The 12789-nt window shown below is 37.7% G+C and overlaps 1 protein-coding gene across 1 annotated transcript; it reads right to left on the minus strand.

Annotated features, from left to right (window-relative positions):
- Positions 1–3596: 3596 nt before the first annotated feature.
- Positions 3597–12789, minus strand: GLYATL1 (glycine-N-acyltransferase like 1). Its single transcript, XM_037839483.1, is given in 7 exon segments — positions 3597–5104; positions 5107–5200; positions 5626–5681; positions 5684–5811; positions 6133–6210; positions 6212–6231; positions 12510–12789. Coding segments are annotated over 7 exon segments (681 nt in total). The 5' UTR covers positions 12618–12789; the 3' UTR covers positions 3597–4907.

The following is a 12789-nucleotide window of genomic DNA, read 5'->3' on the forward strand; positions in this document are numbered from 1 at the left end:
TCTTATTCCTATGGTACATCTCACTATTTGGTAAAAGTATTAATTTTTAAATTTTCTATTTCCCTGTAGGACACTGGTGACTGGGATGGGTAAGCAGCAAAGTAAAATGAGTTGGGGATGAAGGGAGAAAGCCTTGCCTAGTGCTCACTGAAATGCCCCAGGACTGGGGTGGCAGTGACGGGAAGATGGGGGGTGTTTATTTATATCATTCTTGGTTCCTAAATTCTTTCAGTCCTCAGGGACAACATTACCCAACCCCTCATCTATCTCAGTTATCTATAGGTTCCTCTCTTCTTCCCTCCTCCTGTTAGTGAGGATAGCACGTTTTAAGTCTCTGCCTTACAGTTAAGAAAGGTGAAGTTTACATACCAAAAGACCTCTACTAGGAATCAGTTATAGTTTAGAGAAAGACTCTGCTGTTTGTCTGTCTCAGCATCTTCTCACTTAAGCATTTGTGGGGTTGTAGAAACTGTTCTGGGCTAAGAGCCAGAAGATGTCCTCTCCATTCCTGGGTTTGCCTCAGAAGAAAGGATGTAACGGAATGGTTGAATGTCCCTCTTCTCTCTGCACCCCACTCGCCAAACACCACAGTCAAGGATACCTGGGAGTTGCCCCTGGATTGAACTTCTTACCCAAACCTTGCCCTGAACTCATAATGAATGAGGAATGCTGCTACGTTGCCAGTTTCTGTGTAATGTAAGGAGAACATCCTGAGCAACCATTGTGGATGCCGAGATTGATTATTATATGATCTATAATTAATACAAACCAGCTGTACTGAGGATGGGAACTAGTCACACACCCTGAAGAGCTACATGACTAGCAAGGGATACAGTTGAGAGCCCAGACATGTAGCAGCTTCCCTGTACTGAGGTGGTGTACACCCTTGTCGCCGTCAACCAAGTGCACCCCTTGCTGTGGCTGGGCCTTGAAGTTGTCCCTGGGTCATTGCAGACTCCTGATGAGAAAGCATATGCTCTGCCAACTCTTTACAGTCTTTAAAGTTGGGTTAAAACCTCTTTTTATCCAGTGATTTCAATCATTAATTCCCATCTGAAACTCTCATTGCTAGTCATCAGCTTCCTATAAGCTGTGTGACCTCGGACAGGTTACCTAATTTCTTTTAGCCTCAGTTTCCTCTCATGTAAAATGGGGAAAATAAAATTCATTCATCCTGAAATGTGGGGTCACAGGGCATCATTCCTCTGTGGGGGTCAAAGAAAGATTTTTGTGGATCCAGAAGACTCCAGAAATTATATCACTAACACACTTCTATGTGGAAAATACTGCAGAAAGAATTCTAGCCAAACAACAAATAAATAGGAATAGAGATATTTGGCAAGAGCAGAGAAACAGGAAAGAGTGGTGAGCAAAATAATCTGGCAAGTTTTTATGTGCATAGTTAAATCAAAATGGAAAGGGATTGACTCTCTGAGAATGTGCGATAAAAAATTTTAAAGAAATATACTTTAAACTGAATTGAAGCACTGCAAGAGAAATTCTACTGATACCTGGAACTGAAACCCCCTGCTTTAGGCTCAGGGAAACAGGGGTAGCGGAATAGAAACATTTTGTCTCACTCATAACAGTCAACTGAGTGTAAGGAAGGAGTAGAATTGGGAAGCAAATCTATTGAATAGATCTCATCTTACTGGGGAGAAGGGGGAAGCAGAAGAAGAATAGCTAGTATTTTGTAGCACTTTTAACAAATATCTTTTAAATGAGTCATAGATACACAGGGTACACTTAGAAAAGGTTTACAGGGGAAATAATTAATTAATAACTCCTTTTTTCATGTATTTTCCTGGTGACTAAGAAGTTCATGTGCATTCACAGAAGAGTTGTTGATCTGAAATGAAAAGTTTTACCTTAAATATATTCTCATGAATAGTTTTTAGGAGATCAGAGAACATGTTCAAAAAAGGATTGTCAGAGGCCCCACATCATATGAGTTTGGGGGCACAGTACATAAAAATGTAGGCTAAAGTTAGAAGAGACCAGGAGCCAAAGAAAATGGAGGTAGATGTGTGTGTGCATGTGTGTGTGTGTGTGTGTGTGTGTGTGTGTGTGTGTGTGTGTGTGTTGGTTGGAGCACGTGGGTAGCCTTTGGGGATGTCTGAGGCTGCTAGTGAGGTGCCATGATCTTCAGTTCTGAATTAGGCGATTGGGAAGACATACTCTTCTGGCAGTTTGCTGCCATTACCGGTTTTTAAATGTTTTATTCATTATCCCTGGGTATCACTGTTGAATTTTTAAAATCTCACCCTGGGCACATGAGCTACTCTTGACATGCTGACAAGACTAGGCTTGGTTTCCAACTGCTTCCATTGGGCTGACCCTGATTTCTCCCTGAGAGAACAGGAACATCTTCAGGGTGAGGAAGGAAGGAGGAAAGAGATCCTCCCAACCTATCCCCTTTTCCCATTCAAAAAACCCTAATAAGACACAAGATGACCTTCATGGACAGCCCATTGGGATCAGTGGAATTTTAATACTTCCCCCACTCCTGAGTTTATGCTTTAGTGAAAGTCAAAGGAAAAACCACTTGCTTTTGTAGGGGCAAGGCCCAAGACTCAGTAATATTTCAGAGTGAGTTAATGTCCGTAGTAGACTTGGCCCTGTTTCAAATGACTACAAGGGTAACTGTGTGAGTGAACATGAAGGATCCAATGGATGGGAAATGGTCTGCGACCAGATGAACAAGAAAGAAATTTAGGTGAAGGAGGAATCAAAATGGTGAACTTGTCTGTCTTCTTACCAATAATTATGTGGAGAAATGGAAAAGATAAAAACAAACATAACAAAATATATCTGTAAGTTCACAGAAAAAAAAATAGTGCTCTCTTTGGGCCAGAAATTTTAAGCAGGCACATGAAACTGGAGGAAACCCCAGTCCACTTGAGGGAGAAGACTGTCGTGGTGACAGGAACCATTAAAGAAACCTTCCAAGTTTGGGGATGACAGAAGCAAGAAGTGGGTGGGAGGCAGCCTAGGACATGCATTTGTTGTGGTCAGTCTTGTCAAGTCCTCACCCCCACATCGTCCACACTTGCTTTTGTCCTGACATGACATGCTGTGGCATTTATCCACAGGCTAAACTGATGAGTCTCAGCACCAGGACTGGACATGCAGCGCCTGCCCCAATAAACTATCAGGTTATAATGGTATCGCTTAAATCTCAATTGTCTTCATTTTTTATCTACTTGATCTGTTGCTTTCTGAGGGCATGATCTGAATTCTCCCACCATCATTGTGGATTTGCCAATCTCTCTTTCTGTATCTATCAGGTGTCACTATATGTATTTTGTAGTTGTGTTGTGTTGTTAGGAAGATTCATGACATATCTGGGGAGAGGATTTTATATTTATCACATGTTCTTTACCTGCAATTCATTTGACTGAAATTGATGGCATTACCTTGCTTTCAGTTTAACATTTACCTAGTATTTCTCTCTCGAACCTTTTAATCCTCTCCTGTTGTTTGTTTCAAATGTGCTTCTTGAACTTTCTTTTTAACTCAATATAAGATAGAGATATTTTAACAGGACAAATAACCCGTTTGCTTTTTTTAAGTATAATGATAAAAGCTACCCTTTATTGAACCATTTTTCATGTTTGCTACTCTGAAAAATTACCTCTAATGCATCAACTCATTTATTCTTCACAATACTATGACGTAGGGGCTATTATCCTAATGTTATAGAAGAGAAAATTGTGGCTTAGGGATATTATATTTGTTGTCCCAGTTTATACAATAGTAAGTAGATCCCTGGATTCAAACCCAAGTTCATCTGACTCCAAAGTCCATGTTCTTTTACATATATCCATAGGCATGGATGACAATAAATTGGCTTCAAAGTTGGTTCCATGGAGAAATGTGTTGAGAAGGATTCGGTGGCTCAATGAGATCTTACCTAGATGACCAGGAGTGAGAGAGTGTTTTGGATGACTGGACTAATCTTCCATGAATACAGAGGGAATGGAATGCCAAAACTTGGGTCAAGTGTTTGTCTTCTCTGGTACATTATCTCTTTTTCATAAAATGAACCATTGGGGAAGGCTTTCCCTGGAGATATTAATACATTGCATTGATAATATATATAGCACTCTATTCATTTTTATTGTTGTTGTTAATTTTGGACTTAATTTTGCTGTCTTCTTAAAAATCGTTTCCTATTTCCTTTGTTTTCTTGGTGTTTCTTTATAACAGCCACATGACCAAGATTAGGAATCATTATTTTAATGAAGCAATACAGGATTGGGTAAAGGAACCTGACTTGCACTCAAAGAATGGGCAAAGAAGGTGAAGGCGCTAGCTGGACTCTTCTAAGCGGTCTGTGCCTCAAACCCTGGATAAGTATCTTCTTCTGGATGTGGGACCTGCCTGAGGCATATTTTGAAATAGGCAAATTTAGTTTGTTTTTTCTTTCACTTTCTGCGTTTGCCCTTGCATTTTAAGTGCCAGATTATGTTGTTTTGACACAACCCTAAACTTCTGCTTTTAATTTTATCCAAATCCCAATGTGGAAACCACCTCTGGCTTCCCAGTTACGGGGTTACTGTTAACCCTTTCTAGTCCCAGCAGCACTTGTCATACGAATTGAAAGACTGCATTATCCTCCCCTAGATTGTAAGCTTTTCAGGTGTATGGTTGTGTCTATTTTAATATTGTATCTCCATGCCAGAAGAGTTCCTGGCACATCATAAATGCCCAATAAACATTTGTGAATGAAAGAATGGTATTTTGTGACTTCTTCAATATTACGAGGGAGCTTGCCCTAGATGGCAAAAAAAGTTTCATTGTTTCAACAAATGGAACTGAATTTCTGTGGGTAGCATGTCCACTGGTACCATGCACATGGGACCACAAAGAATCCACTTTGTGCCACAGATCTGTGGGATTTTTCATTATTTTCCAACACAGAGAGGTAAAATGAAATATTCCCCTGAGGCGAAGATTTCTTGTAGTGAATTATCAGCTGTCTCAGGAGGCTGTTGGTGTTTGGTATCCATCCAGAGTGCAGGCCATTCACACTTCACTACTGGGTTCTCTGGCGGCCCCAGGGGATGCTCTGGGCCCAGCAGACAGCATGCTGGTGGGGTCTAATGCAGCACTGGATGTTGTGCAGGCTCCTCTCATTCTTACCCCAGTCCCAGGTGTCATTCACCAGCTCAGAATGAGAGGTGTCCAGTTGGGAAAACTTAAAAGTTGGGATCCTCACTGTGAAAAGAAAACAAGCAACTTTCATCCCTACTCCTATAATTTCCAGATACCATCTCACTCCAGTGCTCTCAGGCAGCCATCTCAATTACTTAGGCACCATTCAAAAGTGGCTTATTTTGAATATACTTAAGTATATATATACATACACATATGCATATATACACCTATATGTGTATATATACACAGTATGTATAATATAATAAATATTATTTTATTTATTATATATGATATTTACAATAATAGTTACAGATAAGTATCACTATTATATGACATAAAATATAGCTTGGAGTATATTTTATTTATATCAGTGAATGAATTCATCCTTTCCTTATTCTAAAACTTCAGTGAATTACAAAATTATAAGAAATAATATCAAAGAAAAGCCGCAGGATAGATTGGCACATGCTTTGTGTACTGCCTAAACTCATTTGGATGCCCTGCCTCACACCAGTTTCTGGCTTGCTCTTACTGGAGGCATTGAGCTTCAGGATGTCTTCTGTTATACAGAGGCATGAGTTCAGGTATTCCACTTGGACTGACTTTAAAGATACAACCTTTCTTAGTCTCTCACCCAAACTGTCTTGACAACTTGGAGAGAGAGGTGAGAAATACTCTCAGGGATTTAGGGTTCGCTGCATCTGCTGTTCCCACATGATTAATAAATCGATACAGTCGCTTAGTGGTTCTTCAGCTTGAGCGTATGTCAGCGTCACCTGGAGCACTGGTTACCGCACAGATTGCTGCCTCTCTCTGGTCCCCTCCCGCAGAGTTTCTGATTCCAGTAGGCCTGAGAATTTGCATTTCTAACAAGCTCCGAGTGATGCTGGCAGTGTTAGTTGGGAACTCATTTTGAGAAGCAGTGATGTTGTCCATTGTCTCTGCCTTGCTACCTTGGATTTGGACATTTATGTCCTGTTGATGGCCCCACAGTTTTCCAGAACTTCTTGTAAGTTTTGAGGCTCTTTAGAAAATAGATGATATGCATTGATCCGTGTTATCAGTCATCTCCTGTATGGGATGGTGAAAAGTCAGATCCTTCCCTGGACCTTTTTCTTCAACTTTCATTTATTGAGAATCCACAGTGTTTAGAGCTTGGGAGAGATACTCCAGTGGGTACAACCATGAGACATTGTTCCTGCCCAGATTAATAGTAAGACTTTATTCAAACCAAAAAGCCTGCAAATAGAATAAAGTATTCAGAATTTTGAATAGTAATCTGTGTAACTTGATGTAGTATTATTCTCACTGACTTGGAAGAAAGAGACTTGGAATCTCCCTTCTGGCAAGCCACAAAGTCCCTGAGAACGTAAGATAGGAACACAGAAGGAATCTCTTTCTGAGGGAATAAAAAGCAGCAATACATGTCAAAGTTTTAGCAGTGAGTGTATTATATTGGAAATTGTATTATTAAAGAGTGAAAATAAAATAGTGTGACTATTTTTAAAATATTCTGGAACTTGAGTGTGCTTGTATAAATTCAGTTCCTGAACATGACTAAAATCAAAACTTTAAAGAATTCTAAATAGTAATATTTTGAGGTCTGATTTTTAAAAGAATGACTTAAAATAGACAAAGTTTAACTATTCAGGAAATTATAAAAAGAATGCCAAAATGAACCAAAAGAAAACAAAGGCAACAATTATACAAAACAAAAAAAAAGAACTGAAAATAATGAAAGGAGAACAATACATCATGCAAAGGATATGTAAAGCTTAAAAGCTTATTTTTAAATGTCCAATAAAAAAATTAAACCTCTGATTTTTAAGGAAAAATGAGACAAAGAGAAAAAGGAAAAAAAGCCTGCAGAAGGAAACAGAGAAAACGAATAAAAGAATAATAGGAGAAGGTTGTACCAATTAGAAGAAATGAATGATTTCTCTCAAAAAATAAACTATCAAAATTGACCTTCAAAGAAATAGGGAATCTGAACAGACTAATAGAAAATACTATAAGTGAAATTAAATATCTACTATTTAAAAGGTGTCAGGGTCAGTCAGGTTATTTTATATTAATATTCTGCATAAAGCAAAACCAGGTAAGTGACAGATGGAAACAGAAAGAAAGAACAAAAGGAACAAAAGAGATTCACTGACCATCTTCATTTATGAATGCAGGTGCAATGATTCTGAATAAAATATTCAGTAGTGTATCAAAAGAATAGTACACAAGAACAAGTTGAGTTTATTTTTGGAAGGCAAGACTACTTTAGAATCAGAAAATCATTCAGTGTAATGAATTAAAGGAGAAAAACTACATGATTACATCAATTGCCAAAAGGAAAAGAAAAGAAATAAACAAAACCAAATAACATAAAATCCTGTCATTATTCTAAATATAAAATTCAAGAAAATAGGAATAGGAGAAAAATAAACACGTGAAGACAGACTCATATATAATTCCAAATGTGAGTTGTTAAACCATTTCATTAAAATCAGGAATGAGACAAGGAGGGAGCTATTTAGTCAGTAGTGTTTTCTTAGATGCTACAGTATGCAATAAGGCAAGAAACTAAAAACCAATACAGATATTGGAAAAAAAAAAAAGAAGAAGCAAATTGTCTTTGTTTGTAGATCAGTATTATATATTTAGAAAATCCAAGAGACGTTCTCTCTCTCACACACACATACACAAACACTCCAACAGAAAACAAAAATAGAATTTTGAAGAATCTTCTGACATAGTTGGAAATTAAGAACTTAAAATTTTTCCATAGCTAAGTAGTAACAGTCAGATATGGAAAAGGAAAAATAATTCCATTAAAAGTTATGATAAATACCATAAATACCTGAAAAGTTTAATGAGAAAATCATAGGGCTTACCCAATGAAAACACTAAAATTTCACCAAACGGTGTAAAACAAACTGAGTGAATAGAGATACATACCAGATTTCCAGATGAAAAGGTTTCATATCCCCAGAATATCAATCCTTCCACAATTGTTTAAAAAAAAAAAAAGGTAAATCCAATGCCACTCACAATTGCAACAGTAGTATGAATAGTTGGTGGAAAAATAGTTTAAGTCCATATAGCTCATAAGTCCATAAGAAGGAAAAGAAAATGAAAAAGAAGAATACCGGAAGGACATTTGCTTTATTGGATGTTAAAACTTACTATAAAGGCATTGAAATAGCATAAGACTAGAAATAGATACAGAAATGGATCTAAAAATACACAGATGCTTAATTTGTAAAAAGACATTTAAGTTTCAGTAGAATGTTTTATTTAACCACAGTACAGCAAATTAGGTAGCAATATAGAGGAAAGAAATTTAAAAAATCTTAATTCTTGGTATTCAAAAATGTATTCCAGATGAAATGAAGATTGAAATTAAAAAGTAATAATCAACATATTATAAGAAAAGTTAGGAAAATATTGCATAACTTTGGAGTGTGAAAGATGTTCCTAATCAAAAAAGAAACTCAGAAGTCATGATGAAAAATACAACCTATTTGAGTTCACAAATAAAAACTGAAGTTTTCCTTATGTCAAGCCTCCATCAATAAAATAAGAATAATTATAAATTATGAAGCAAAGTTGTAGCATACACAAAAGTGTTATTTATTGCAAACACTGTTACAGAACTTTAAGAGTGACAAAAAAAACAAGTACAAAAATGGTCAAAGGATATGAACAGCAAATTCAGGAGTAAACCCCAAATGACTGATAAATATATGAAAATAAGTTCAATCTCACCAGTAGTTATGTAAATTCAAATTAAATCTACATTGAGATGTCATTTATCATCCATGAGTTTGTCACAAATTAAAAAGAGGAATAACATCCGTTGTTGATAAGAATGGGGAAAGAGTTCTTCCTTTTACTGCTAATGGAAATAAAATTTGGGCAATCTTTTTCTAAAAGTAATCTGGCAAAGCCTATCAGATTTTGAAATACACATATCCTTTGACTTGGTAATACCACTTTTAGAAATCAATCCTATTGAGAACATGCTCCAGGTTGTAAAAATATGTGCAGATGGATGTTTCCTGAAGCACTCTCTGTATTGGCAAAGAACTGTGAACAATTTGAATTAAACAATAGGAAATTGGTTGACTAAATTATATAAATAGTTATTTTAAAAAGGAATTAATGTTATATTGATTGATCCAAAGGGATGTCCATGATATGTTAAAGGCAAATTGCAAAGTTATAAAAGAACATATACAGATACTCCTAAAAGTGTTAGTGTGAACAAGGACACATTACCTCAAGGGATAGGAGTGGGGGAGAATAGGGGAAGTGAGAGGAAGTTATTAACTTCAAAAAACAACATGGATTGCTCCATTTGTGTGATCAGCATTTATTACTTATGTTATTAAAAATTAACAAAGAAAAAACTTTAAATCTCATCTAGATAAATTATCCTGCATCCCACCCTACAGGTTCTTATTCAACACGTCTTATTCAACACATCTGGATAAGACATTAAAATCTCTAATTTAGATAATCATCCCACTGAACTTGGATGCAGGGTGAACTCCCTCCCATCCAGTTTCTAAATAGGGAAACTGAAGTTCAGTGGAGAGATGGTGACTTTCCCAAGGTGTACTAGTAAATGGCCAAGTTAGATATGGAACTCTAGATCAATGTTATTCCCACTTTTTCTGACTACCATGTCAAAGGTATGAAGAGGTTAACAGACATTTTAGTTCTTATTTTATTTTTAATGTGTTTTTTAACATTTTATAGTGGCAAATTTAAAAGAACACAAAGGTAGAGAGAAAGTATAGTGAACCCCCATGACCCAGCTACAACAACTATCAACATATGACAAATCTTGTTTCATCTGCACTGTCCCACACCCACTCCCACTGATGGAGTAGTTCATCCTTAAATACCTCCACTGTCAATCAAAGTTTGAAATTTTTTGGATGACAGCCCTGACATTTGTGGAACATTTATTTCTGCACGTGAATTTGAATTTTTGGTAACATCACAAAGTAATGTGGAACCCAGTCAGGTGCATAAAGGAAGGTCAATTGATCCCATTTGGGATCAAAAGTTAGGGTTAAAAGTGACAAGAGAACAGTAATCAAAGTGATTTTCTGTGTTGTCCATACTTGGATGGAAATTTTAAGGAACAGTAAAAGCTGGTTTGGTTGGAAAAAAAAGAAATGGGTCATGATTCCAGGACAATTGGATTGACTTTTAATACTGGAAGGAGCAGGGTATGCTGTGGAATCAGGCTAGGTGAATATATTTCAATCTGAATTCTACTGTTATACAATCTTCCCAATTTTTATATATGCATACCATAGTGCTTTTATAGATTTAATGTTTTTATTTATTGACTCACCTTTTTGAAGGTAGCCTTGATCAAAGCAATGAAGGTATGAATGGTATAGTTACATTGCTCCAATACACATAATAAATAAAAAGTTATTGAAATACAAAGAAATATGTGACCCTGTGTTATTTAGCTTAGCATACTTCGAGGAAATCGAGCTATGGAATTTGATAAACTGAGTGTCACTCACAAAACCCTGACTATCAGGAAGCCAGGAGATCTAATGAACACCCCTATGGAAAGTGGGAAGAAGGAAGATGTGGCAGTGTGCAGCTCAGCCTGGTTCCCAACCTGTGTGCCCCTGCTCTCCTCAAACGGGGCCCACTCATTATTTGCTGTACCCCAGTCCCGATCCAGTTTGAAAGCTAATATTTACCTGGAGCAGTTTCTTATTTGGGGATTCAACTTCTGTACCCGTAAGGAAGATGGACAGGCCCCAAGCTTCAGTTTGCTGACTGGATATCCATGGAAAAGGGAAGGTTCATAGTCTTTGGGGCAAAAATAGAATAGGTTTGCATTTCAGTTTAATCACTTGTTCCTTGTGTGGCCTCAGGCAATAATGATGGTAATCAATATTTACAATTGCATGCTGTGTACTAAGTGGTTTATATATAATATCTCTTTTAAACCTTATGTAATCCTATGAGGAAGATACTTTCATTGTCCCCGTTTTATAGAGGACAAAACTGAGGCTTAGAGAAGTGCCTGTGGTCACATAGCTAGTAAAATTGGCCAAGTTGAACTTGAATTCAGGTCATATTAGTCAAAGCCAAAGACAGTGCTGTAACATTGTGGTCTCCTGCAGCCACAAGACTTAACATCTCTCAGCCACAGTTCTCTCATCCTGATAGCTGGATAAGTAGAAAATACTCAGTATAATTATTTAGCTGGAAAATGCTTAGTATTGTCTTCAATAGCCAATAGGAGTAAAAACTGTTTATTAAGATCACTTCATTCAAGCAGCCTTGAGTTATTCTGACCATGAAAAGCCCTTGTTAACATAACTTGCTGTTGTTCTAATCTCAACAACAAAAAAACTTGCTCTCTGCTCCCAGGAACTTTCCCAGCATTGCCCACAGGAGGAAACCACCATATGATTTGATAAGGAACTGGCTTTTTGAAAAACAAACCTGAATGAGGGGAGGACTTCAGGACTTCAAGATAACAAGGAAATGCTGACAGAACAGCTTTCTCTCTTCTATTATTTTTTCCCTTTCTGCTTTCTTCTGGCTTCTGGCCATTTCTTCATCTGTTTGGGGTTATAAAAGCCTAACCAATTCTTCTCACTTTGAACTGAGCTTGCAAGGTTTTTCTTTCCTCCAGTTCCTTGTTGATGCATCTTCAATAAACTCACCTTCTCACCAAAGAAAGAGACTTGTTTCTCTGTTTGATGAGGGATCAGGTGGGCCTGACTACCTGGGACCATGTTTTCTACCGGTAACAATCCCTAAATCAGAGATCTTAATGCTTATTTGATAAGGTTGTTCTGAGGACTATATTCTCTAACAGGTGAAGTGCCTCCACATAGTTGACACACAGTAATTACAAATCCCTGCCCATGTTCACTGAGAAGGCAGTTTAACTAGTGACTTCTACACATTTCTTGCTTCTAAGTCACTGTTCTGATGTCTGAGGCACACAACTTTCCTTCTATTTTTTTTCAGCACCTTTCCCTCTAGATTGGCCTTTCAGTCCCTGCCACTGACTCCTGCCACCCCAACAGCCCTTAATTTCCATTAGATCAGAGCTGAAGGTCCATGTCAGCCTTGCCCTTCTCCTCCTTCTCCTTCCTTCTTGCCCTTGCCCAGATGAGTCCTTGGCTTTGATGGGAAGTTTGAGGATTTGGAACTAATCAGAGGAACCAAGTATTGAAGAAGTGTCTTTAAAGTTCTCCAACTTTTCTTCCACCCTATATGCATCCCAGGTTGGGCTGACCGGGGCCAGTTCCTCAGGCCCTCTGGAGATGACTGACTCCACCCATCTTGTTCTGTGTGCCCACCTGTTTCTGAGGCCAGATTATTACCATCTGATACTCAGGCCAGGAGTCCACCAGCACCTTCATATTGAAGGGGTTTCCATGGTTGATGTGATAAATAGAGCTGTACATCTGAAGAAGGAGCAGACCAGAGGAGGTCGGGAAGTTTGCACTGTCATCCCAGAGATGAGAGTCTGTATTCAGTGAGCAAGAGAGAAATGGAGGCTAATAGAGAGTACCAGGGACCAAGTCAGTGATGGGAGTTAGATGAGAGTGTCTTTAAGGTTCTATCAGTGGACACGGA

This window comes from Choloepus didactylus, chromosome 6, assembly GCF_015220235.1.
Source record: "Choloepus didactylus isolate mChoDid1 chromosome 6, mChoDid1.pri, whole genome shotgun sequence".
Taxonomy (NCBI): domain Eukaryota; kingdom Metazoa; phylum Chordata; class Mammalia; order Pilosa; family Megalonychidae; genus Choloepus; species Choloepus didactylus.